General features: G+C 38.6%; 1 protein-coding gene across 4 annotated transcripts in view; it reads left to right on the top strand.

Annotated features, from left to right (window-relative positions):
- The window catches only part of LOC131698854 (forkhead box protein J3-like), an 82297-nt gene extending 58190 nt beyond the window's left edge, over positions 1–24107 (top strand). For 2 of the 4 annotated variants that reach the window (XM_058993411.1, XM_058993412.1), the window contains 10 exons: positions 2343–2417; positions 6666–6749; positions 7690–7791; positions 10722–10850; positions 11372–11561; positions 12508–13071; positions 13546–13647; positions 15411–15599; positions 16476–16580; positions 18263–24107. In XM_058993411.1, coding sequence (XP_058849394.1) covers positions 2343–2417; positions 6666–6749; positions 7690–7791; positions 10722–10850; positions 11372–11561; positions 12508–13071; positions 13546–13647; positions 15411–15599; positions 16476–16580; positions 18263–18375 — 1653 coding nt within the window. In that variant the 3' untranslated portion in view covers positions 18376–24107. The remainder of the gene's footprint in view (positions 1–2342; positions 2418–6665; positions 6750–7689; positions 7792–10721; positions 10851–11371; positions 11562–12507; positions 13072–13545; positions 13648–15410; positions 15600–16475; positions 16581–18262) is intronic. The other 2 variants (XR_009307862.1, XM_058993413.1) reach the window with 2 other exon arrangements.
- The last annotated feature ends 3193 nt before the right edge of the window (positions 24108–27300 follow it).

Raw genomic sequence — 27300 nt, 5'->3', positions numbered from 1 at the left:
GAAAAAAGGATCAGTGCCTCTTATTGCCCATAGTAAATGTGATTACCAGATTCAGCTTTGAGTTTCACTTGCTGCAGCAATACCAAATGCATCCTGGGAGGTTTGCTTGGTTCTGTTTGCTGAATGATATTAATGAATGTCACTGTGTATAGGTGCAAGCAATTGTATCTGTAACAAATGTCATATCCTAAGCTTTGTAAGTGAAATATTTCATTGTCTCCTGAAACTTTATTCACACAGTCTGGAGTGAATGGAACCATTGCCAGGATAATAAAGTCTGTGAGAGAGTGTGAACTGCTGACGTGCACATTACATGACAAATACAGTAGGCCAGAGTGAAAGCATTTTGAATGTCGCCTCTGAGCCAGGTGAAGACTGGTTCATATCCTGCCTTTAATAACCTGGACCATGTCCTCCTGATGGACTATTCGAGATGCTGTTGTTAAAATCAGATGTAAAACAGAAGCTGACTTTTAATGATGGGGGGAAGAAAACATGTACGTCATTGTCAAAATCCCCCAATAAGCTGCTTTTCCATTGGGATGTAATCTTTTCAGAAACACGCACGAATGCTTATGTGTGAGTATTTTTTTTTTCAGTCTTTCTTGAGAACCTTTGGTACAATTGTTTTTTTATATTTCACATGCTGCATCGTGTATGCAGCATGTGAAATATGTATGCTGAGCCTTATTCACAGCCGTCTTTATAGCAATTATAAAAGGTACATTTTTATTATTGAGTTTGAAACCTTGACAGATTATTTCACACCCTGTTAAATGTGACGCGAACGTCACCAAGCATCAAACAGTACAAGCCTGAAACTGAACAGAACACCCTGTCTGATTGTGTGGAGTTGTTGGCCAGATCCAGTGGAAACATGTAGTGAAAATGTTGGGTTTTTAAAAGTACTCTTTCATGAATATAGTTGATAGTGGCTATATTTATGTATGCTAAGCCACAAACTTCAAACTCTGAATCCTACAGGGACGTTTCAGATTTAAATCCTGTAAAACCCGAGTCACCAGGGAGTTGGAGCGGTTTAATAAATACAGTTGGCGATTCCAATTTGGGGAGAAATCTGGGGTAAAATCATGGCAACGACTAAATAAAATAAATATATAAATAAATAAATCCTGTAAAACCAAACAACAAATCTAGCAATGACCTACATTAATTTGTCTCTGATGTTTCTACATTGCTCCTCAGTCCTGGGATAGGACAGATTTCAGGTAGTAAGCACAATTTCAGTTTTCAACAATCGACTGTTCAGATATTAACACTTTTTGGTTCTTCAGGGTGAATGGTGAATATAGTACAACAACAGTTCTGCTGTTTTGCATCTGTAAGTGGCCTTATACCATGATTTGAGAAAATTCACTCTGTAAAAAACTCAACAAAAAAACAACCCACTCAAGAACCTTCAGATTCTTGGTACACAGTGAATTGTCTTAATTGTTGCTGAAAGATTTGCTACAGTTGGCACTTTCTGTCATTTCACTGCTCACCTTAGGTTTTGTTCCAGTGCAGTGGCAGGGGTATTGTTTGTTTGATAAGATCTTTGATTATTTTAAGAAGGAATTATTATGTAAGCAATACGTGACAGTATAATGGTCCTGTATGCTTAGTGTGTTGCAATGCTGAATTCATTTTAATAATCAAGGTACAATACTCTGTTTTTACTGAGATGTATGCCTCCAAGATTTTATCATGCAAGATAGATAAAGCTAAGTAAATAGTTTGAATAATTTTAGCTTTTGAGATGCAGCCTGTTCACCTGTGTTTATTCATTTATTCGGCCGTGGTGCATGCAGTATTTTTACTACCGTGTATGTTTCTGTGCCAGCTTCCCATTCGATTATCAATGGGATTTATTGACTTTAGTTTAACTAGGATACTTCAGTTGGAACCATTGGATTATGGAGGATTACTGTGTGGAGTTCACCCTTGAACTGCAATATATGTTCGATACCACCTGGAGAAATACTCAATTCTCCACTCCCTGTTGTCTTTACATTACTACTGCACTTCATAGTCAGTCATTAATGCTCATAATGTATGTTATTGCATTCCTAATCTTTCACCCAGAAAGTCTTGTAGTTCACTGCTGACTGTTTTAAAATCTTACAGCCACTCGCAGGTTTCCGGTTATATGAATATAAAACAGTACAAAGTAGTACTCAGTGCTGTCCACCACTCCTGTGAAGGTGTGTTTTAAGGGGTGATGAATATTGATTTAATAACCAGTCAGTCATTGAAAAGGGCATTTGTAAACTTGCACGTGGATGCTGCTTAAGCTGAGGCTCTCATAGGTTGCTAACATTTTATTTCTTCTCATTTTTCAGAACTCAATTCGGCACAATCTATCACTGAACAAGTGTTTCCTCAAAGTGCCTCGCTCCAAAGATGACCCAGGGAAGGTAAGATGAAATCCTAATCAAGTTTCCTGTATGCTTCCCAGTACAATTAATTTTTTCAGTATTATTGAACCTCCTTGGGCATAATGTAACTGTACCCACAAGACTGACCTGAATCGTGAAATAGGTAGCATATTGTATTCATGTATCAGAAACTGTAAGTAGTAGCTATGGTATTTACCTAAATAGCGATATTGCAGAAATTGCGTATTCCACAATATTGAGCATATACCGCAATTTCTGGCAGTTTACTGGGCCTGTGTATAAAACTGCTGTAAGCAGACATCTCTGCCAGCTGCAACATCGCAGAGGTTGGTATTTTGTAAAGAGTACGCACAGTCCACTGCAGCTTTAAAAGAGCCTTACGTTCTCAGGACCTCCCCCCTTAGCAACAGCGATCATTTAAACTTGTCAGATCTGCCGTAAGGAAGTGTTGCTAGGGAACGCTCACTTGACTACATGTACACAGCACTAGAGTTGGGAAATGTTGGGATTCACCTGCAGTTCAACAACGTGTCAAACAGCTAGCTGAGATGGCAAAACGAGCCCTGTCTGTCTAATTCTGTTGATGCAGAGCGTGCAGTGTCTTGGTATGGGCACGTTTTCACGAAGCAAAGGCAAGAAATGAAAGAAAAGACAGCAAGTGGGTATACTGCGCTGACCTTTAGTGCTGGGAAAATATAAATGAAAGCCTGAAGTTTACTACACTCACGTTTCTTTTGTACAGTGCAGCATATGTTTGTTACAACTTCACAATAGTACAAGCCAATAGTTTTTATTTTTAAATGGAATTCGTCTGAAAAACATGGTAAGTAGTTTGTTTTGAGGAATTGTAGTTGCATTTATTTATTTTCAGTGGGAGCGAGATTTTATTTTATGGGTGTGGTCACTGAAACACATTTCTGATTACGGTCAATATATGATTTGGCATACAGGCATATTAATGCTTAAGTGTTTCTGTCATTTCAAGCAAGTGACTTGTGTTCTGAATAAAATAAAAAAAAGAAATTCAAAACTTTGCATGACTTTTGTGAAGACCGTTTTTATGAAATTGTAAAAAAAAAAAACGAAACGACCGAAACAAGTTCTTTCCACAATTGGGCCGCATTTTTTTTTATTTATTTATTTATTTATTTATTTATTTATTTATTTATTTATTTTTAAGAGCTTGCCGCTATTTAGGTAGGGCCTTATTGATATTATATTTACTTATACTTTACACTACTAAGCATTTTATCACATATCCATTTTTATATCATGTTTATAAACCATTTTATCAGGGATGCCATTCCCCTTGCATTTTGCCCCAAGTGATTCACACAAAAAAAAACTCTAGTGTATTAAGAATTGCTGTCATCCTTTCATTTTACCACTCTTGTGATCTGTACTGTTTAAATAAATAATAAACAGTTGCAGTACAGATTCATCAGTGAATTGAGTATACTTTCATCTTTAATGTTAACATTTTACCCAAAAAACCCTTCAAAGGATAATTCAAGGATCTACTGAGCTAGGCTGCGCTGCAGTTAATCCAGGAGAAAGCACCGCAGGATGTACAGTAGTTACTGTAATGCAAAGAACAATCTCACTGCTGCTGTCCGTGTTGCACACAGGCTAGCACTTAAATCACAATAGATGTACTGTCTGGCAAACCCTGCCTTTAAAGGATGTACTGGTCACCAGGCTCAGCATAGCAATGATTTAAGGCTGTATTTTTCACAGATTTTATGATTTCCATAAAATGTATCCATTGCCATGTATGTAGTTCCCTGTGAAAATTCCCATTTCTGAAAGAATATTGTAAATGTACATACTTCTCAGTACCTGAAATGCACTTTCTTGCAGTTCTTCTGCTACAGACAAGAACAATACAACAACAAATGAAAGCTGTCAGTTTTGACGGAGCACTCTTTTAGAAATTCAGGATCGCTGCAAACCCATGAATCAAGCTCAGTACGATACTATAACCAGTGCTGTTGCAAATTGGACAGCAACCGACTGCAGACCTGTTAACATTGTAGCTTTTTAAAGCCTACCAATTTTCCTTTTTAATTTTCACTTTTGGATATGATGAATAAACATTTTTGATGTTCACTTTCAATTGTATTTCAATAACCAAATTTATTTTAAACGGTATTATTTACAATTCGAGGATATAACATTACTCAGTGAATGCCTTTATTTAGGCAATTTCAAGTTATTAATAAAAGTTACTGTTTAAAAAAAAATAAAATAAAATTAGCGGCAATGAAAAACCTCAGTTTATGAGTAATGGAAACAGATAAGAAAAGATTGTTTAGTTTGAAATGCAGAAAGGTGAGTAATAAACTGATCCCATTGTGATTTAGCAGTTGATTCAAACAATTTAACAGCAAAGGCTGGATTGTAAATGAATATAAAACTATAAAGAGGGACCAACCAATAGGGTCTAGAATGCAGAAATAGGAGAACAGGGTTTTTATGCTAGGTTGTTTTTTGGATGATGATGATGATAATAAGAATAGCCTCAGTAGTAAAACAAATGTAAACGAATGGATGCAATAATTGTATCCATTAAATATGTGATGAAACCAAGATTAACTGAGATTTTCTTAAATGTAATCGCTTGACAGCCCTATTATATAAAGTCTGGCAAGGTGGTAAATCTGATGCAAGACAACATTTCTAATTTCTACAAATAATTTTTTTTTGCCTTCTATAATATCGTTTTTTTCTGATATACTGATAGTTTATTTTATTCTGATATATATATATATATATATATATATATATATATATATATATATATATATATATATATATATATATAGTTTATTTAAAGGTCAATTGATCATTTTTTATTGAGTATTTCATTTGGCCAAAGGTACATGGGGCAGCAGTGTGGAGTAGTGGTTAGGGCTCTGGGCTCTTGACCAGAGGGTTGTGGGTTCAATCCCCAGTGGGGGGACACTGCTGTTGTACCCTTGAGCAAGGTACTTTACCTAGATTGCTCCAGTAAAAACCCAACTGTATAAATGGGTAATTGTATGTAAAATAATGTGATATCTGTATAATGTGAAATAATGTATAATGTGATATCTTGTAACAATTGTAAGTCGCCCTGGATAAGGGCGTCTGCTAAGAAATAAATAATAATAATAATAATAATAATACATGTACAAGCACATTTTAGAACACCAGAATATGACTTAAAAACTAGTCAATCAGTTTAAAAGGTAATTTTACAGCTATACATTCTTTCCAGAATATATGGAAACTGTTTATCTGCAAACGCCCATGTGTATGAAATTCAGATCCTATAAACGGGCTAGTTTATTTAAGGTTAAGCCTCTGGCTGAGTAATAAAATGTAAGGGTGGGCCTCATTTATTGTCTTTCATCGTAGTAGTGTTTCTACTTATGCGTGCCGAGTACTGATCACGCATTGAAGGGGGTTCCTCTGAGACGAGAGCTGCCTTGTTTATATCTCTCAGGTATAGATGTGAATTCCAAGTGGCTTAGTCACCAGGGTGGTTATCTGAAAAACTACAGAAACTTTGTCCAGGCCCTGAAACTTAATGTGCCTAACCATTTTGTAAATAAAAAACAAGCCTAGAGCAGATGTGCTGTTAAGCCTAAACTGCATTTTGTACAGTATGTGAGCTGTATTGCTTCTGGGTCCCTTGCATCACTTTCATGGAAGTTTGCAAATCTGTGTATGGAAAGAAAGTCACCTTTGGAAACGTATGCAAGAAAACCTTTTTATCCCGTACTTCCATACAGTATCTCATGCTTACATTTACTAAGTGGTCCAAATAACATACTGTTGCTTTGTTTATTATCACCTACAGTACCAGGGATATATATAGTAGAGGCACTGCTTTTATGACACACATATACTGTTTCTAGTGAATCAGTTTTCCATTTGTGGTAACAACATGCTTACATTATTGATGATATCAGAACCAAATGCTTCATGTTGCTGTTTTCTTATTTTTCTAGTTTAAAACCCCTTTCTTTGAACTCCCACTTTACGAGCCTTTGTGAACGTTGTGTGAAAGTGTCCTTTCATTTATTATTTGTAATTTAACATGAGAAACAAATAAGCCTCACATAAAAGTAATAATACAGCAGGTATAAGATTAAATCAGATGCCCATAGGTGTTCCAAGGTCTAGCATGGAGATTTCACACTATACATTTCTGTGTAAGTGTAGTTTGTTCTAATGCATTACAGCATTGTACTGTGCATGACTGTTCACTGTGTGTTGTAGGGGTCATATTGGGCAATCGACACAAACCCAAAGGAAGACTCGCTGCCCACCCGGCCAAAGAAGAGGCCCCGATCTGGAGAGCGGGTAAGTGTGCATAGTGATCTTTAGGCAGCTCTTTATTTCTACATACATTTACTGGCCCTGCTGAATGGAGGGTCACCCCAGCAATTTGTACGAGTCCCATCAGAATGGTTAGTGAGCCTGGCTATTAAAACACTTTACTTAGAAGTAGGGGTGGGTTATAGTACTCAAAATAATTATAGTTACTCAAGCACTAATTTATTACTCGAGTACTTGAAAACATGTAAATAATATCTCTTCATGAATGTAAGTTCAATGTATTGTAGGGACCTGGTCAGTTTAGGTTGGCAGGCTTTTGTTTCATCTGGTCCTGTGCATTCATGTTATCTGTATTGTTCCGGGGTGGGACCATGCTACTAGTTTCAGTTGTGTGGGTGTCTGTGTGTGTGCGTGCGTGTGTGTCTTTGTGCGTGTGTGAGCCGCTGTTGGGTACGGACCATGTCATCTAGATGCCCTTGCTCTGTAAAATACAGACACTATTCCCAGGCCTGTCCCTTTGAATGGGTGTCATTTTCATTTCCATTAAAAAGCACCCAACATGAATATTGTGACTCATTAAAATCTTTTAATGTCTGTCAAGAATGACAAATCTTATTGTGGCTAGCCAATCCTCTTACAGTAAGTAGTTTTATGAGAAAGGCATTGCTATTTAGATTTCATCCAACACCAAGTCAATGGTAAGAGGTTTTGCAATTTTTTTTTTTCCCCCACCAACAATGTATTTCTTTTTAATAGAGGTAGACTTGATATTTTTGCGTATGGTAGTCCATACAATGCACATCTAAGGAAAAATACCTAGCTAAAGAAAGTTTGTATGCAGCCATCAGGCATTTAATAAATGCAGAGGGTGTGACGTTCACGGAGAACTATAAGGTGAGAACCAGAGAGCCTTGGTTATTCTTTTAACGACTGCAACTGATGTCCTTCTCTGTCTTTATCCAAGGCCTCAACCCCATACAGCCTGGACTCTGATTCTTTGGGAATGGACTGCATCATCTCTGGAAGTGCCTCTCCGACTCTGGCAATGAACACTGTGACTAACAAAGTAACTCAATTATTCTTCTTCATTGTTGCTTTGGTTATTGGTATTATTGTTCATGCAGTGGGGGCAGTGCGATTGTTGTGATTACTGAGCTGTACACAGCAAAGTGAGACAGGTTTAATGGCTTATTACATCTACAGCCCCTGGATCCAAGTGAGCTAAGGCAGGGGCGAGAGGTTATTTGAACATTGTGGTGAAAAATAAAATGCTATGAGAACGCAACATCAACTGCTTCTATCTCATAAACCATTTAAGATGCCAACTTCATTTGAAGAAATAGCTGCTTGTATTTGTAAAGTTGTAATATTTATTAGGCTCTGTGAGAGCAGCAATCAGCAGAAACACAAACAGTTGTTTCCGTTATAAAGATAAGTTGGCCCAGTTATCACTGACCCTCATCTTGGTGCCTTCCAAAAGAAAAAAAAAATCAGTGCAGGCATTGACTAGTAAACATTAATCATTTCACTGCCACATTGTTTTCATTGACCAAAAACATATCCATTTACTTATTGTTTACAAACCATTTAACCAGAGATACCATTCCCATTACTTTATAAAACAATCCTAGTTATTTTTATTTTTCATTTACATTTGGATGAAATACTATTTTATTGATTTTCTTCAAATTGTAGTACATATTACACTTCATGTAGCACTAAGCATACTGTACACGAAGGATAGATTGCTAGTTGACCATATTAGTCACTGCAAAATAAACATGTGTCTACTGAATATATATCTGTGTCTACTGATATATATATATATATATATATATATATATATATATATATATATATATATATATATATATATATATATATATAGTACATCCTTGCTATATGCAAACCTGTTGGGTTCCAAGCCTTTTGTTCATTATGTTGAGGGGTTCGTTATAGCGAAAGGACAATCAAAATGAACAATAAACTGTTGGAGTAAGTTGAGATGAGATTGTGAATACAAGTAGAATTACATGTACATGTTTGTCTCATGTATGCAGTATTCTGCATTTGCTTTATCCTATTTAAGGAATTAAGTACAAAAAGCAAAAATCCCGAATTGAAGCTGAGCTTTTATTCAAAATCAACCGGACATGAAAAGTTAATTAGATCCTCAAGTTTTTTGTCAATGTTGTTTTTTCTTTAATCAATTTTGCTTTGCCACATGGTTGCTTAACAAGCCAAAAAAGTGCTTTTTGACAACCTATATTCACGTCAGTGGTATGTCTGCGTTACTCCTTTTTTCAAACGATCAATATAGTTTCCAGCTTCCAGACGAAAGAGTTGACTTCACTGCGGAGGTGGCATCCCATGCGTAGAGACCGGGATGTTGACAGTGTGTGTTATATGATGTTTTTTTTATTCAGGGGCCAGGTTCGTTATAGCCAAAGGTTCGTTATAATGAAGGGCGTTATAGCGAGGGTGTACTGTATGTGTTTACTGTTTTTTGTCACAGCAGCTCACATTTCTAGGTTAGCAGTCATTGTTTTTTTGCAGTGCAATCTGCCATTTAGTTAAACCAACAAGTAAGACAAAAAGAGATTAAATCCTTTCATTCTTTGTATTATTGGAACTTCAGAGACTGTTTCTGTGTTAGTCTACTCTAAACAACCCCCCCTCCACATGTTAGTTTGCACTACGTCTCTTAGGAAACAGCAAACCAAACCACAGGAATTCCCTGTGTGTGTGTTTTAGCAAGGGTCCAATCAGAGAGGGAGACTCCTTTCGGTTTGCACTGCAGGAGAAGCTTGTGTGCCAGCTTTTCAATGGCTGTCCTGTCCAGGTGGGGTTCTGACAATGAAATGTGCAGGCTGTCACATGTTTCAAGTTTTTAGATATTTTGAGTGAGATAATAGTATATGCCGACAGTACTGTGTGTGAGAATAAGACCCCCATTGCCCCAGAGACAGGTTGCTAATCACATTCCTCTCCCTATTTGGCTGTGGAATGTGCTCACTCTGTGGGAATGGGGGGTTCTCAATCCCAAAAGGGTATTCCACATCTGTGACCTCCCTGCCAACACGGGTTGTTTGCTAAACTGTAACTTCTAGCCAAAGATTAGGAGTGGGAATCCACTAGGTTGGTCTTTGTTTGATACTGCATTTTGCTTGTCCTGGATACTGCGTGTATGTGTTATTATTTCCATTTAACTGAGGGCGTACAAAGCCAACGCTGTTTGGTGGGCATATTTGTCACCTGTTGCTTTTTGTGGATTGTAAGTCTTCTGTTATTAAAAATTGATTGTGGTCAAATGTTTAAGGTAGATGATGTGGGAAAGGAAATCCCAATATACCTCTGCAAAAGCCTCAGATAATACAACTGCACACTCTGTGTACAGTATGTTCATTATACATTTACCAAGTCATGCAAGTCAAATCATTTGGTACAGTACTGAATACTTTAATAGTTTTTTTTAAAGTATTTAAAAAAAAAAGAGTAAGTCATGCAACTTCACAAATTGCATCTTCAAAAAACTGTTTGGAATAAAATACCAACAGATGTTTTGACAGTGTGCTCTGATGATGTTTTAAACTGCTTCCAGTGAACAGTCAGCAAAGCATATTTCTGTAGCAGCAGATAGCACAATCTGTATACATTTGCAAACCTGAAGATGCAGTATTATTAGTAAAAAATAAATAAAATTACCAGGCTTATTTTTGCTGCTGTATAATATAATTTGTTTACAGTACTGGAAACTTACTGTAATTGAAAGAGTCATTTTGCATTGTTCAACACCAGCACAGGGACTCTTACACATTTTTAAGCATGTTTTCATATGTGGTATATCAGAGTGGTCAGTATTATTGTTATTTGTAGCAGAATTAATGTGGTTTGCGGACTGTCCCAGCCTCCTGTAACTTATTAAACAAATAGAAGTGGATCAGCGTGCTGCAAAGGGAATGTTTAGGAAGTATTTTGTATTCATTGTTGTTGCAGGTAGCGTTGTATAACACAGATCAGGATGGGAGTGACAGTCCCCGGAGCAGCCTTAACAACAGCCTCTCAGACCAGAGCCTGGCATCTGTGAACTTGAACAGCGTTGGCAGTGTGCACAGTTACACACCGGTAAGCAGCCGGACTGCATTCACATTACACTGGCAGAAAACGGCAGGTTGTCTTTTTTTTATTATAAACAAACACTTCTCTGGTGAATGGAATGTGTCAGTGACCTTCACCCTGACCTCTGACCTAATGTGCATGCATGCCATGTGCCACACTTGGTCCTGGTATAATAGAGACTGCACACTGTGGAGGTATTAAAAATGAGATGTAAGGTTCGAGACCAGTTGTTTTGGCATATACAGTAGGAGTATAAGGTTGTATATTATTCAATTCATCAATTGGCATACACTATATATTGCTACAATAAACCAATCAAATATATTGTATAAAATCAATGGTAGACAATTATATTGTTGATAAAATAAAGTATAGTTTTGATATAAATGGTAAAAAAATTCTGACCATCTACATGGTCAGCAAACTAATAATTGAGGACTAAGTTAGATCGCTATCCTGTTGGTAACACCAGTCAATAGCATGATTTGAACCCTTGTCTGTAATGGTCTCTCTCTCTCTCCTGCCAGGTAAGCAGCCACCCCGAGCCTGTGTCCCAGTCCATGACTCTACAGCAACAGCAGCCACCGCCGCAGGCTCAGTACAGCATGCCAGAGCGGGACAAACAACTCCTCTTCTCTGAGTATAACTTTGAAGATCTCAGTGCCTCCTTTCGCAGCCTTTACAAATCAGTCTTCGAGCAGTCTTTTAGCCAGCAGGGTGAGTGAGCAGAAAAAGCTGTCATTTCGAGTAAATGTGGTTTGCAATGCAGCCAGTCTCTCTATATAAATAACTATATACACTGCTCATGTGGTGTGTTGGGCCTCCGCACTTTTGTCTATTGCCTGATGCCACATGATTCAGAAATACCAGACGTGGGCATTAATTGCAGTTCCAGTCCATGCAGTCACCACTGCAGAAACCCATTTGGGATTAAATTAATGAACCAATTGCATTCAGTCATACTGCATAGCTTGTACATTTATTATGCAACTCTTGTGGGACAGGTTTCTCATTAAAATATTTTTTCATATTTGAAGATGGCACAATTATCTGTTCAGGGATATCAAGATATTTCATAAGCAAGGGGGTGCAACAAATGCCTATTCCCATTGATCCTGCATTTAGTCTGGCCAGTTACTTTTGTGTGTCTGGTTTTAGTTTTTTTTTTTTTTTGCTTTGCTGAAGTGAACTCTTGCTAGACAGTGCATGTGCAATTAAAATTAAAAGTGGATTCTTTTGTGACTACAGTGAGCTAATTTACCATTATTGTTAAGAGCTAAGGTTATTTTTCATGGAGTAGTTCACTAATTGCTTTTTGAAAATTTTGGATTGCACAATAGGCTTTTTCTCTGATAAGAGATCTACATTTTATCTCTGAAATTTATGTTCACACTTGACTCTCTGAGTTCTCCAAAAGTAGTTTCTAAAAGCATTTCAATGAAATGAGTTGACTCTCAGAGACATGCTGGTTCACTGTTCTAAATATTTGTGAAATGGCCACAAGTAACTAAAACATTGTGTTGATTCCCAAACTATTCTAGTTTTACTATGACATTGTTGAAGTGTTATTTGCAACCTTAACATGTGTCTATGGGGGGTGTTTACTTTGGATTACAAAGATCAGGGTTCTAAAAGGTGCTGCCTTCTCCTGTTACTGTTACAGGTTTGATGACTATGCCCTCGGAGTCAACGCAGCAGCAGACCCACACATCCTGTTCCTACCAGCACTCCCCCAGCAGCACAGTGAGCACTCACCCACACAGCAGCCAGAACAGCCTGACAAACAGTGGGGGGCAAGTCCCCCTGTCCCACCCCCAACAAATCCACACGCAACAGCAGCACCCGCAGAACACCCATCCTGTGCACACTTCTCCACACCCCCAGCAGCACAGCCAGCACCTTTCCCAGCACCATCAGCAGCATGGGCAGCACCCTCAGCAACATGGGCAGCATCCTTCCCAGCATCCTCAACAGCACGGACAGCATCCATCCCAGCACCCTCAGCAACAAGGGCAGCACCTTTCCCAGCATCCTTCCCAACAGCACGGACAACACCCTTCCCAGCATGCTCAGCAGCATGGACAGCATCCTCAGCAACACGGACAGCACGCTCAGCAGCATGGGCAGCACCCCTCACAGCACCCACATGCACAGCAGCACCACCCGAACCACCAGCCCCTCTCGCACCAGGCCCATCCGGCACAGCAACAGATGCCCTGCAACACTGGTGAGGACCTGTCACATTTACTAACCAGGAGGTCTATTCTAATCACCCTTGGGACTGATGGAGTTAAAGGATGCCAGTATATGCATACCTCCTGTGATAAGCCTGATTTACCTTATTTTTTAACACATCTTAAGGGAAATTAAAAATAGAACCGACTGGGTACAAGGGTGTTTGTGCACAGCCCTTTCATATGGATAGTTAACCCGTAGCAATGTTTATATATGTGAAGCATCGATAACTTTCCCCTTTCCAAAAGGATATTAGGTTCAGGTTATTCATACTAGAGGGAAATTGTGACCACTTCGGTTCAAAAAAACATATCTGTTGTGGAGCTACAATGGCGTCCCAAATAAAATGTCTTAGTACTGTAACTCTTATGAAAAGGAAATGCTTGGCCCTATGTTTATATCCCAGTCCCTCGTGGGGAGCAGATTTGGAACACAGATACATAACTGCCTTCATATGTTGCTACAGGTCTCCCATCAGACTGGTACCCCAATCTCGATGCACTGAAAGAGAGCTGCCGCATTGCTAGCAGTTATAACTGGGCTGACGTGGACCTGTCACCGTTTCAAGGTAGAGTGCTAGCCGTCTCTCCCTGGATCTCAGCTGCAGGATAAGGAGTCTTGTCTAGTTTATTGAATTAAGTGATAGTGCTTGTTGATGAAGGCTCTACCTTGTGGTAGTTGACCACATGGTAGAGCCTTCATCGAGAGGGTACTATCGCTAGGGATACGATGATGTCACGGTAACATTTTGCATAATTCACGGCACAGTCACTGTAAAAAGTAGAACATTTCACAGCATGGTCACGGCAGCAAAGAAATGTGTAGTAACGACTGAATGTTAACTTAAATATGCATTTATTTAACACTATTTCAACAGTGTAAAATTTCCACTAAACAAACAACGTTTAATGAAATAATATAGTTTTCTTTTCCTATTTTGGAATAATTTGTTTATTTTTGTGCGACACTTTTTCAAACAACCATAACGGGTGAGTGTTTAACTTTAAACTTCATAACTAAAATAACTTTCCGATCCCTTTTGGTGAATTCCCATTTACGCACTGTTCCAATTTTTGGTACAACAAGTTGAGAGGTTGTCATTTTTGATGCCACATCTGTTATCCCTGAGCACATTATTAAAAGATGAGAAGGATCGTTCTGTGTCCACGCTGTTGACTGGTACTGCTTAGCATCGCAGGGCAACTACCTCAAGAGCTGGAAATCTGTGTGCTTCCAGTTCTTGAACTGCTTCACACTAAGCCCGATATTTTCTGTGCTGGAATGTTGTCTTCACAGTAGGATAAAAGTTTTAGGAAAATAGTCCTGAAAATTTTCATAAATCATAAATTTTCATACATAATGAGAAAAAAAAACAAATCACTTTTGGACCAATTGTGTCTTTGTTTAGTATTTGCTGTAGATGTGAACCAAGCTTTCATTACGGCAAGTCAAAATGAAAAGCCAATGCTTGCGTGGATTGATTTTAAATTTGATTCGCAGTTGATGGTGTGACGTAGCATCGGGCATCTGCAGTCTGATAGAAGCCTGCTAGAGCTGGAAGCTGATTGGCTGATGGTACTGAATCGTTTTCTAATATAGTATAGTTACAGAATCTTTCTGAAATAGATTTATTCGTGGTGGTATTTTACAGGCATTTTAGAGTAAAAACTAGTAAACCTTGGTATGATTTTTTTAATGAATAGTATCAAGGCTTGCTGTTTTATAAAAATGGTAAAACTACTTGTAAAAGTACAGAAAGCTTATATAACCAAATTGGAAAAGACTAAAATATGTACTGGTATTAACAGGCAGAGTAGTCATTGAAAGGAAAGCAGTTGAATGAAGATCCTTCTCTTCATTCCTATTGGGATACAGAGTAATGCTGGAATACTATAAACCCTGTTTTATTTGTATGTCAGTATGTATTTTTAGCTAATATCACAATTTGCAGCTGATTGTGCAGATTACTTTGTACAGTGCAATACATGCCATTTGTATTTTAATAATACTGTTAGTTCATCCCTAATATAGTTTGCATCTTAAGAGTTTTTTTAAAATAGCCAAACAAGAGGGACCAAATCTAAAGGGATTCACTGTGTCTTTATATAAAATAGCCCATATTTTTTCTGTCTCAAAACAGTAGCTGAACAACTGAGTCAGGTTTTCAGTGAAAAAAAGTTCCAGAATATGCGTTGCCTTCAGATAAATCTAAAGTTGTATACTGCAAATGTATATTCCTGTTGTGACAGGAGTGACAACTGCTTATTGGCGTCAGTGGTATGGATAAGCAACAGCGTTGGAAACTAACACCTCTGTGTTTCCTCTCCCCAGGATTAAAGGAGAGCATGAGGCAGGCAGACCTCAATAACTGGTCCCTGGACCCTTCCCAGATTGCAGACCTCTGCTCGTCTATCAACCAATTTTTCACTCGGACTGGAGTCATCCCACCACAGGGAGTCGTCCAGCCACCTGTGTGTCACACCATGCACTCAAACAAGCCTAGCCAGCACATTGCTCCAGGTGAGAGCCATACAAGCAGCACTCCAGGTTTCTAGATCCCAGGGTCCATGTGTTGGTGTTTGCGGTACAATAAACTACCAAGGAATTATTCACAGCCCTTCAGTAAAACTGCGACAAGGAGTAAGCATTGGTGTGCCTGGGTTGTGTGGTGCCAATGGCGTTTGTAGCCTAATCTCTTCCAGCTCAGTCAATGTGAAGCACAGTGTCTTCTAGTAAACTGGAAATCTCTTACATTTTCCATTGTAAAGGATGCACACATCATGGTAACCAAATTTACAGATTGCTCTTTGAAGTTATTTCATTGCTGAACTTCAGACACACCCCTGCATTCCACTTAAGGAGGTCACATGAAGAATGCAGAAGCATTGAGAGCCATTGGAAAAGCTGCAACTAGTTACTGAGAACTTGGCTCTGTTGCTCAGTAGTGTAAGCAATGGCATCTTTTTCTATGACGTGATTTTAACATCTCTGCTGTATCATGTGACTTATAGTTGAGTAAAGGGACATGTTGTAAATGCAGCATTAAAATATCTGCAAGGAGCGAAACAAAGTAAAAATAATAGCAATCATAAAACACATTTACTATCATTTGTGTCTTTAAAATGTAGCAAAGTACGAGACCTAAGAAGCAATGGTAATCAGGTAAGCTTTACTGAAGGGGTAGAATGCTTGGGCAGCAACAGTACAGGGTGTTTCATATTTAAGCATCCCGCGAGAGGCGCTGCTTTTCTATCTGCCTGTAAAACATAGCACTGAAATCTTATTTAGAACCAGATGAGAGCATTTCTAGCCAGCCGACATAATTGTTCCATTTTGTATTAGAACGTGCGACAAGCCCCTTTTCTGAGATCTTTACTGAACCCCTCTCTTATGCAGGAAATATATACATTGACTCCAGACAAAGCCTTCCAACTTCAATGATGGGGCCCCCAGGTTACCCCCACATCCCCCCTCTCAACAGTGCAGGACAGACGATGACAGGTACACCCCATCCTGATGCCTTTCACCTCACCTTTCACCTCACCTTGCATGGCCGTGTATTGTGTGTACCAACCCACCTGCACGTACTGCCTGAAAGAGAATGGTGTGATGAGCATGACGCATTTAAGAGCAATACTGTTTGGCAGACAGGCTTGGTATTTGCTGCAGGGATTGTATAACAAAGTGTAATTGTGTATAAGAGGGTGCCTTTGTAGGAGTGGGAATGACAGGGTTTGTCTTGGCAAATTGCAAACATGGGGGATGACTAATCCGTTTGAAGTGATCAGTTAATGATAGAAAGTGGACCTTTTTACAGCTTTGGGCAGTCAGACTCTTAACATGTAAGGTTCTAATCTGTTAAACATGTTTATTTAAAACAATTTTCTGATTTCACAGTTCATCCAGGACTTAATAATAACTCAATAATACATTGAGGCAAAACTGTTAGAAACTACATCAAGGAGACAAATGCTTTGGCTCGTTACCTTCATAAGTGTTCTAACTTTGTCAATATACTAACCGACATTAGGGCTGTAACGAAGGGTACATTTTGACCTTCGAAAGTACTAATTTGCATACTATTGGTGATGTCACCATAGCTACCAGTTTATTGATTGAAAATCCTATTATCTTACAGGTAATTCATATAACTGGAATTAGACGATCACATGCAGTTTAAAATTATGCTATATAGAACAGTAATCAAGTTTTTATAATTTAATATAAATAAAAATCCATGTTGTTTATGTACACGTAATTGATGCTGCTTGTGACATATACAGTAACCTTGCATTGCGCAGGAGTACCTTAATTAAAAGCCAATAAAAAGAACTGCAGCTGACTTAGGCAAAACAGAGCTTATTTAACAGTCACCGTTCCAAGCAGGTTATCAGTCACAGTCACATTTTAATATTATAATACTACTAGAAATAAAAATAATAATAGTAATAATAGGAACTTGCGCTTGCCGAGTGATCCCGGAGCTTGGTTGTGCCTTTGTGATACGTTTAAGAGCTGCTTGCACAGTTTGCATTCAACTTTTTTTGAGTCATCTGGGCATTTAACAAAAATATCCCAAACAGCAGAGGGTTTTTGAGACATTTCTTGCAATATAGCCCAATGCTGTTGAGATGGCAAATGAAGAGCTGGAGGACGGGGGTTGGACAGTGCTCAGTTTTATTATTTATTACTATTTTGTGTTAGCATCTATTTTTTATGCTTCATACTTATTTTACCATAACACGTCTCTTACAATGTCTTGTTCACTAGGTATTCAGTACATATTTTACTAAAGCAGCTGCTATAGGTAACCCTCAGTGCTTTGGCATAATATACCCTGCTCCAAATCAATGCTCTGCATAACGATTTGGTAGTGGATTTTAATACAACAACTTTTGTTTAAGTAATATGCATTATACTAATCAAAAGATCAAATTCTGCATGTGAATGACATTTAATCTGTGATTTTATAGTATTCACACATTGTCAAACGGTTACTGTTAACAGGGATAAAAAACTAAAAACATACAGTGCGTGAATGCCGTCTGACTAACCTTCGAAGGTTTAAAACTACCGCCGAATTCCTGGCTAGCAGACGAACCTTTGAACACAGCCCTAACTGACATACAACAGCGTATTGTGATGATTTTTAACTGCAGTTCTTGATGTCTTCTTCCTGCCAGGACATCATGCGGCAATGAACCAGCAGCACATGATATCTCCTGCAAACTTCCAGATGCGCCGGCTGCCTGCGGATGATATCCAGGACGATTTTGACTGGGATTCCATCGTCTAGGCCTCCCCTGGACTGAAGGGAGGGGAGCGGGAGTATGCCAGGCCGTGCTGTCCACTTGCTGTGGAGGGAGACAATCTGGACGGGAATCTTCAGAAGTACAGGCGTCATTTCGACAAGAGACTTCGGAGTCCTGATCTTTTAAAAAAATAAAAAGTTACTTTGAAGACAATCAAAATATGTAGTAGGACATGTTTAAATTATCGCTTTGTACTTGTCAAGGGGGCAAGAAGTAGATGTTTTGTCAAGCACCCCCCCCCCCCCCACCTCCTCACAGAACTCCTGTAACTTCTTACTGTTGTGTGACGGGACAGCTTTTCAGATTATAACCTTCTCGTGTTGCCTGACAGGCCTCAGCTTCCACTTGGACATGGTTTTCTCCATATGCGTAACAAGTCCGTCCCCTTTTGAGCAGTCAGGCTGGGTCTGCTAATTGATTCTCATGCTGTTGTGAGATCTCAGCATAACAAAGCAGGTTGAAATTACGCAAAGCGCCATCAGTTTGTATGTTTTCATTTCATGGATTGGAAACTAAATTGAATTAATACTTTTAATGGGGCTTAAATAACTGGTCTTTGGTTCTTCATTTTTAAAACCAAGGACTGCTTATATAGTACTATTAGCTCAAATAAAGGGTCTGTTTAATGCTTCTTCCCTTACAGTATGGTGATTTTATGTCCTGTTTTTTTCACAGCGGGTCTCACAGTAGGATTGAGTATAAACACTTGCTTGTAGAAATAAATCCCTGCTCGAATACAATAACCCATAGTGTACAAATGCTGTTAAAGACAATTCAATTCTGAATTCTCATCATGGGTATTAGATTTTTGAAATCTGGAGACACAGGAGGCAACCCCCTGTCCCCTAGTGCGGACTGCACTATGTGAAGACTTTTGGTACAACCAGAGTTCAGTGTCCGTTCTAACAGCTACTGACATGGGTCATTAAGCCCTGTGTACCTCCTGGAGAAAAGGAAAAACACAATGTGTGTTTGTCATGTGATGTGTTGTTGGTATTGAAACTGACTCTCAAAGGGTATGAGATTCTCCAGCCAGGCAAAGGGGTTTAGCTCTTGTGTCTCCACACATTTCCAGCTGAGGGCCATCCACTGTGCTGGGCATGATGAGCCAGAAGTAGTTTGGCAAATTTTCTCCTAATTCAAAGTCAATTGCAAAATTCTAAGCTATACACAAATAAATAAAACATTTTTATGAGATCAGTTTTTTTAATTTTATTTTTATTTTTTTTACTTGCACATCTTATCTTGTATTGAGTGTGTCCCTAAGTGTTTTATGTGTGTGTGTGTGTGTGTGTGTTTTGTTTTTCTAGGATAGCACCCCAGTTAGCAAGCCCCTGTTTTCTTTCTTTCCAACATGCTCATGGGTCAAGAGTAGCCTGCCTGAAACATCCATGGCAGTTAAATTAATGGATGGGGATTATCAGTCTGTATGCTCTGTTTTTAAATTTCTTTAAGTGAGCTTTTATTTTAAGAGCCTGGTAACCAACATCAACTCGTGATTATCTTGCATTTGTTGATTCATGGGGGGGATTTTTTAGTAACTGACCTTCCTGTTTTATGCCCCAGTTGGAAATGGCTCCAAATGGAAATGTTGGACTGTTGACAAACTGAAAATCTTGGTTGCCGGATCTTGGTTGCCGGGTGTCTTATTTCACAGATAAACCAACATACAAATAAGTGCAGACAAATTAGTACCCTAAACCTAGCATTCATTGCATGCTTTTATGGTCATTGTGGCTAGTATGAAAGCCTGTGCCTCTGTGCTATTGTTGAATAGTATTGGGTTTGCAAGATAGTGTGCCATCTAGTGTTAATTTCTGCATGAAATATTTCCAAATGAACAAGATGGGGTATTTCCCTTTGGAGTGGATAGTTGCAGGTTGCTCTGGACCCCTGACACTGTGATGTATTTAAATGGTACAAATAGAGACGTGGTAAAAACATGTTGGGTTAAAATGCATTAGCTTAGACTACCAATAGGTTTGAAAAACTCCCCATAGGAGTGGTGAGAGTCGCCTTACCACAGGGGATCCTTGTTTTGAATCTCAGCTTAGCCCCTGAATCACTGTGTGACCATGGGGGAACACCCTGTGCCTTAGTTTGACTCAGCTATAAAATTGGGTGCAACAAGACCTCCACTGATAAAGAGGTTTGCTGTCTTGATCAACAATATATTAAGAAATAATTTGGTAATGAAGTGTGTGTGGGATGTGGGGGCAGGTTATGCATTGTGTTGTGCAGAGAGAAACGGGGCAGGTTATGTATTGTGTTGTGCAGAGAGAAAGGGGTAGCTGCTGAAGGGTACATGTAAATTAATCATAAGCATCATCTTTAACCTAACTGAGCACAAAACAGGCACATTTTGAAAAACTGTTTGCAGAATACAAGCATACAAAGTCAAGCCCTTTTGGGAGAAGCTTATCCAGGCCTTTAGCACTGACAGACTTTGTGAAAGGCCTGGTCCTCTTTTGAAAAGGACAGGAACATCAAGCAAGGCCTTAGACCTTGGGAAGAGAGCTCTTACAAGGAATGCTACTGAGGCAATGCAAGCCAAACTAATGATGCAGCATTTCCCTTGGCTCAAAATCTAGTCTATCAGAAAAACTCTCCAGGGCTGATGTGCCTGCAGGGAGATTATTTCTCTGCCTGTTTCAGTTTCACCTCTCCTAGGTGTGCACTGCAATTAGAAAGCAGGATTTAGGGGGAGGCAGTGGATTAGTTCTGATAATCCTCTGCTCTTTCACAGTGTACACCACACACAGGAGAATCATTTTGTGCTGCAATTGGTGTCAATGCAAGTCTTACCAAAGCAGTGTCTTTATTTTGTAACCATGTGTTTTACAAGCTTGCATATTGATGCTGTAACCACCTGTCCTGTTTGGCTCTCATAATTGTTGCTGACACACAGTGGAGTTTGGTTCTGTTTTATTGTGTGATTGTATTGTATTGTATTGTATTCCTTAAATTGGCAACTGTGAATACTAAGGGTATCATGCTGGCAGTTTTCTTTTTTCAGCGTAATAAGCAGTTGAAAAAAATGGGAAGTGCTGTTAGTTACCAGAAGTGTAAGGGGAGGATGGGTTTAATTATTTGTTCATTGTCTGATTTCACAGACCCATATTAGCACTAGTTTTGGACTGGCTTACCTAAGGTAACATTCTGTACTCCAAAGCTTTGATGTATTAGGGTAATGCCCACATCTGAATGAACAACCTTGAGTCTTGATGCCACTGCTTTTAGAAGTGATATTTCCAGAGCCTCCCCTCTGGGGTTGCTTGTGATCTGCCTCTGGATCCTGGTATTCAACTCTAACCACAGGGTGGTCAAGTCCAGGTACCCCTGTTGTAATCCCCCTTTTTTATGATCTTCATAGGGCTACCACTGTAGCCACTGACTATATTAAGTCTCAAAGGATTTCTCTGAGTGCTGTTTAAAACTGTCCAAAAGTGCTATCCTCAGCTTACTTTTCCAGCTCCTATCAATTGATGTTATTTCAGCTGCTATACTTGGAAGTAAAGATGCCATGCAGAATTGTTTAAAATATCATGTATTTACAGAACTGGAAATAAGCAAAAGATATGGAGTGAACTTGTGTTAAACCTTCTCAGTATCATCAGTGTTCCCCAGTTCACCAGCCCATGCAACTCATTCATCCATACTGCTCTCCAGTTGATTTCTACTGGGTAGACCTGATTTGAACCTTTCCAGTTGTGTAAACTGTGTTGCATCGTCACAAGGCTACCAGAGTGTTGTTTTCAGTGGTAGAGGAATTGCATAGAGCAGTACTGCACAATGACAGGTAATTAAACCCAGGAATTTCATAGAGAGGTAATTAAACCCAGGAATTGCATAGAGAGGTACTGCACAATGACAGGTAATTAAACCCAGGAATTGCATAGAGAGATACTGCACAATGACCGGTGATTAAACTCCTTTCATCCAGGTGGAGGGATCTTTCAGACCTATCGGTTTCTAAACCTTAAGGAATACAAATGCACAACAATCAAAAGCTATTTGTCAAAGTTGTAAATTGATGTATTTCAAGATTGCAAACATGTAACTTTGACATGTTCCAGTTGTTGGGCAAAACCCAGCCTTTCCTCCACAGCTCCCAGAGTTTTTTCAAAGGTGTCTGTGTAGTCTTTACTCATTAGAATCCTCAATTATGCCATGCTTTACTATTGGTATTACTGGCCTTGAATAGAAAAAAAATGCTTCTTAAAAAGCCGTCACCAAGGCCAAGCCCTGCTTCAGTGGCTGTTTCTGTTAGGTGGATCTTGTAGGTTTGATACAGTATGGGTCAACTGAATGGCACGTCTGTTAGTTATTACTAGAGTGCAGGCTGCACCAAAGGTAAACACACCACTGATTTTATAAAAGTAGAAAGTCTTCTAATAAACCTTTATCACTGTATTTTTTTGTAACATTGCCAATTTTCTTTTCCTTTCACAACAATGGTACAAATTGCACACTGCAGTAAAAAGCCTCGATGAATAGAGCCATTGTAGCCGTGACAGAAGCTCATTCATTGGCAACTCCTAACCAGGGTGCAATAACTGACAGTAATTGTGTGTTATTAGGTGTCATCAGAATTGTACTCAAAATTGGTAATGCCAAAAAAATTAGTACCGATTTGTTAAAATACTAATTACTTAGAATTCCTGTTGGTTGCATCCCAGCCAATATAAATCATCACCCATTTTATTTAATCCATCTGTATAATGTGTACGTTTTTAAAGCATGGGCTGCTAGTAAGGTGATTCTTTCTACATGCTGTATAAGCAAACCTGAAGTGAGTTAGGATAACTGCTTTAAAGTGTTCCTAATATGACTTTCCTAAACAATACTGTTAAAATGTGCTTCCTGTTTCCTTTAGATATACTTATGCATTTTGTGTGTATTATGTCGGATGACATTTTGGAGTTGGCTCCTGACAAAGCTACATTAAAGACAATGGTGCCTTCCTTTTTTGGGGGGGGGGGGGGGGGGGGTTGCACAGTTATGGTATCTCACAGCACCAAGAGGGGAAGTAGCAGGTGTACCCCAAACATTGCAATCTCACACTTTTTTGTTGTCCATGAGCAAAGCAATAGAGAGGAAAGAAACAATGTCAACACCCTGTTTTTAACAATAGCCCGTGTGTGTGTGTGTGTGTGTCTCAAGTGTTTTTAAATAAATGGAAGAACAGCATTTTTGCTCTACCGGTGGCTTGTTACAGTAAGGTGGAAAACTGCCAACAAGTACTGGTATTTGAGGCCTATTATTTTATTCAGTATTGGTGTGTTAATGTGCTTTATTGTAAATATGTGTCTTTTAAATGGTCCTTTTTTTTTCTCTGGGTGGGAGGGGTAATATGGGAGGAGGCAGGGATTATTGATAAAAGAAAAGAATATGGAGTATTTTGTTATTGTTCATTCAGAGGGTGATATGTATATATCTATATTGTATATATGTGATGAAAATGCGTTCGCTTTTTGTGTGACACTACCTTGTACTGCTGTTCTACAGTCAGTGTTTTAATGTTTATAAAGTTGTTTTTTTTTTGTTTTGTTTTTTGTTATTGCACGGTTTATTACTTTTGCTCTCAGAGGAAATGACACAGCTACTCTTTGTATCGGTTTAGTGCTGTAAAATAACTCCACAGTGTCATTAGGATTGTCTCTGCCAGACCCGATATGCATGAATGGCACTTACAAAATAAAATATGTTAACTTCACTGTGTATTTGACATTACTTTTTTTCTGTGCGAGTGCCTGCAACAGAGTCGGTATAGTTTTACAGAATTCAAAAAGTTTAGTTTTGCGTATAGGTATGAGGCTAATGCAATGCAATGGGAAACCTTTTTTTTCCCTGCTAACATCCACACAGGTCGGTGTGGGTGCATGTGTGTACCTGCACAGCATTCTGAACACTGGATCCAAGACCGGGACAGCTGTTTCAGGTCTTAAGACGCTCTCTTCCTACCCCACACCCTTTGAGATATCGGCTTCTCCTTACCTTGTCCTGTACATAGTATAGTGACATTGAATAATTTTTAATGTAGCTTGATGATTGAAGAATTTCAATCAATTAATTTAAACCATACAGCCTCAAATATAACTGCAACCATATATTGGATTTTTAGAATCTAGGTACAGAACTGTAATTTACTTTCATGTAACTAGCCTTTTGCATTAGGCAGGTTATATAAAATGGTTCTAAACAATGCACAGTAAAATAGTAATAAAAAAATTGATGAAAATGTTGATGTATTTATTTAGCCTGGCTAGAACCCTTGAGAGGTGCATCTCATTTCAACGTGTGTCCTGGCAGAGAGGAAGAAAAACACTTAGCAAGACTAAGGTTCTGAAAACGAAGTCTTTATGTTGGCTTAGTTTTTCCTCATGGTTATGTCTAGCATGTTCTAAATCTTAGAAAGATTGTTTACTAATGGTAAAGAGACTGAATGGCAGATTTTCTTTGTTTTTTGTAAAAAAAAATAACTTATTGGTCAAACATATTGGTATATATAGACATTCAGATTACATGTGTAGTGTTTAAACTAGTTATAGTTTATTGTGTAAGAAACCAAATCCCAGTTCAAAATATAATCACAATACAGTATTAAAAAGATGTTAATGCTAATAAAGATTCAATTGAAATATTTTCTCCCTGCTTCGTTGTTCCTTTCTGGTATAGGCACGGGCTAGTCATGTAGGTGGCATCTTGAGAGATCTTGCAAGTTGCAACATTGCTGCATGGAGCCTCTTCCCTTTGTGCATCCACTTCAGACACACCTCTCCTCCCCTGATGTGTGGCCTTGCCTGCTTTGGAATGCCCTGTAACTCCGGTCATGGCACCTGTCTACTCTTCAGCAGGACGGATCCAAAAGCATAACAAGTTGTTTTGTTTAAGCCTCCTGTAAATTGCACTTACGATTGCGACATTAAGAACAGTTCTGAAACTTTCAACCAAATCCAGTCCTGGAGTATTACAGTAACCACTGTGTAATTCGATAAGCATTGCTTATTTACCAGGAAACAGACTGCAGGAAATCTTTTGAAAGACACTTCAGAATGACTACGGGAACATGTAATTACATTTCTAGGACTGCTCTCAATCCATTGATACAACTAGACAACCATCAAGAGACAAAGGTGTCCTCTTCATTAGCAGGAGCCATTTACTTTAAGGGAATATTGGTGGTTTCAATCATTTATTTCATTTCATTTTAAAAAATATACACATTTATTTTTTTACTATATTAATAAGATGGGGTCCTACAGACCCAAGTCACTATAGTTTTTTTTTTTTTTTTTAAATTTTTTTATTAAGATTAATTTATGAACCAAACAACAGTTTTAGCATTCAAAATTAGCTTATTATGCCAAATCTGTAATAAAGGTGTGTTATAGGTGCATATTAGAGCAATATTAATCACAGGAGGGGCACAAGGTGTATTGGGAGTGTATTTGATTTGACCCATAACAAAGTTATAGATTGGGTTCTACCGTGCGAGTATGATCCAAACCAAAATAAACACTTAGGGGCTGAATTATTCATTTTGTGTTTGCTGTGCTTATGAAAAAGATTGGACTGTATGGTCCAAGTATGAAGAAATCTGGTTACTTGAAGCCATGTAAAAGTACGGATTGATGAATAGAGGCCAGCAAGTTAAATATTGAGTGTATTATTTTGGCACTTGCTTTTTCAATGCATTTGTTTACTGCTGCTGTTTTACAAAAAATGAGGCATTTGCTAGTATAGATACTTATTTTGTAGTATTTTGAAATTATTATCCTTCGTATGCTTTACATGATCTTATATTTTTGGTTCAATATGTTATTACGATAATGTTTAAACTAAACTATTTTCGATCTACCTCTGAATATTTGGTTTGGTTGAATTCATTTTTAATTATCCCTTCAGGTGAAGGCGGGGGACAAAGGCAATGTGATAGTGATTCCAACAAGCATTAATGAGACAACACCCCCCCCTGGTGTGCTAGAAGAAGACCTGCAATGTGGTGGACGTCATCTGGCCAAAACATTTCATACCGTGTATAGCATTGCCATATTGAAAACTGAGAAAACACAGGTAAGCAACAACAGCCATTAAAATACAGCTGGATCAAACTGACGGAGTAACTTCATTGATATAAAGATACTCTCTCTCCCACACACCTCTATGTCCCTATCTCCCTCCCATTTTCTCTGTCTCTCCCTCCTACCCCCTCCCTACCTGCAGCATCCCAGGAGCGTTACAGTAAATAAAACTCTAAAAATAATAAAAAGCCACTGGCCAATCAAATCAGCTCAAAAATAAGCTAATGAAAACAAATGTTTTTAAAATGGTTCTGTATTAACATTTCTGATAGAAATTGAACAACTAAAGGCCCTGGACCCTCCTGATTTTAAGCAACTTCTGGGAACCACCAATTGTTCCACATTTACTGAGAGCAAGCTGCGACTAGGAGCACAGGGCACCAACAGTTCCTGCAAATATTGAGGACCAAGGCTGTGTAGTGCCTTATAGGTAGTGAACAGAATGTTAAAATCAATCCTAAATTTAACAGGAAGCCAGTACAGTGATCTAAGAATGGAAGTGATATGCTGTGAATGGCTGGTGCGTGTGAGCATTCTAGCTGCGGCATTTTGAACCAGTTGGAGCCGACATAGTTTAGAATCAGGGAGGCCAGCAAACAGCATTACAATAATCCAGCCGAGAAAGAACAAGAGCAGGAACCAACATCTCAGCATCTTTATCAGATAAAATGGGTCTCAGTTTAGCAATGCACCTCAAATGATAAAATGAGGCCTGCGTGACTGAGCTAATGTGGGTATCCAAACACGGTTCTGAATCCATAATAATTCACAAGTTTACCACAGTATTACATGGAGTCAGAAGATTACTATCTGATGAGGCTTCAA

The sequence above is a fragment of the Acipenser ruthenus genome, chromosome 20 (assembly GCF_902713425.1).
Source record: "Acipenser ruthenus chromosome 20, fAciRut3.2 maternal haplotype, whole genome shotgun sequence".
NCBI lineage: Eukaryota > Metazoa > Chordata > Actinopteri > Acipenseriformes > Acipenseridae > Acipenser > Acipenser ruthenus.
The sequence above is the reverse complement of the archived record's forward strand: the minus strand, read 5'-3'. Positions and strand labels throughout refer to the sequence as shown.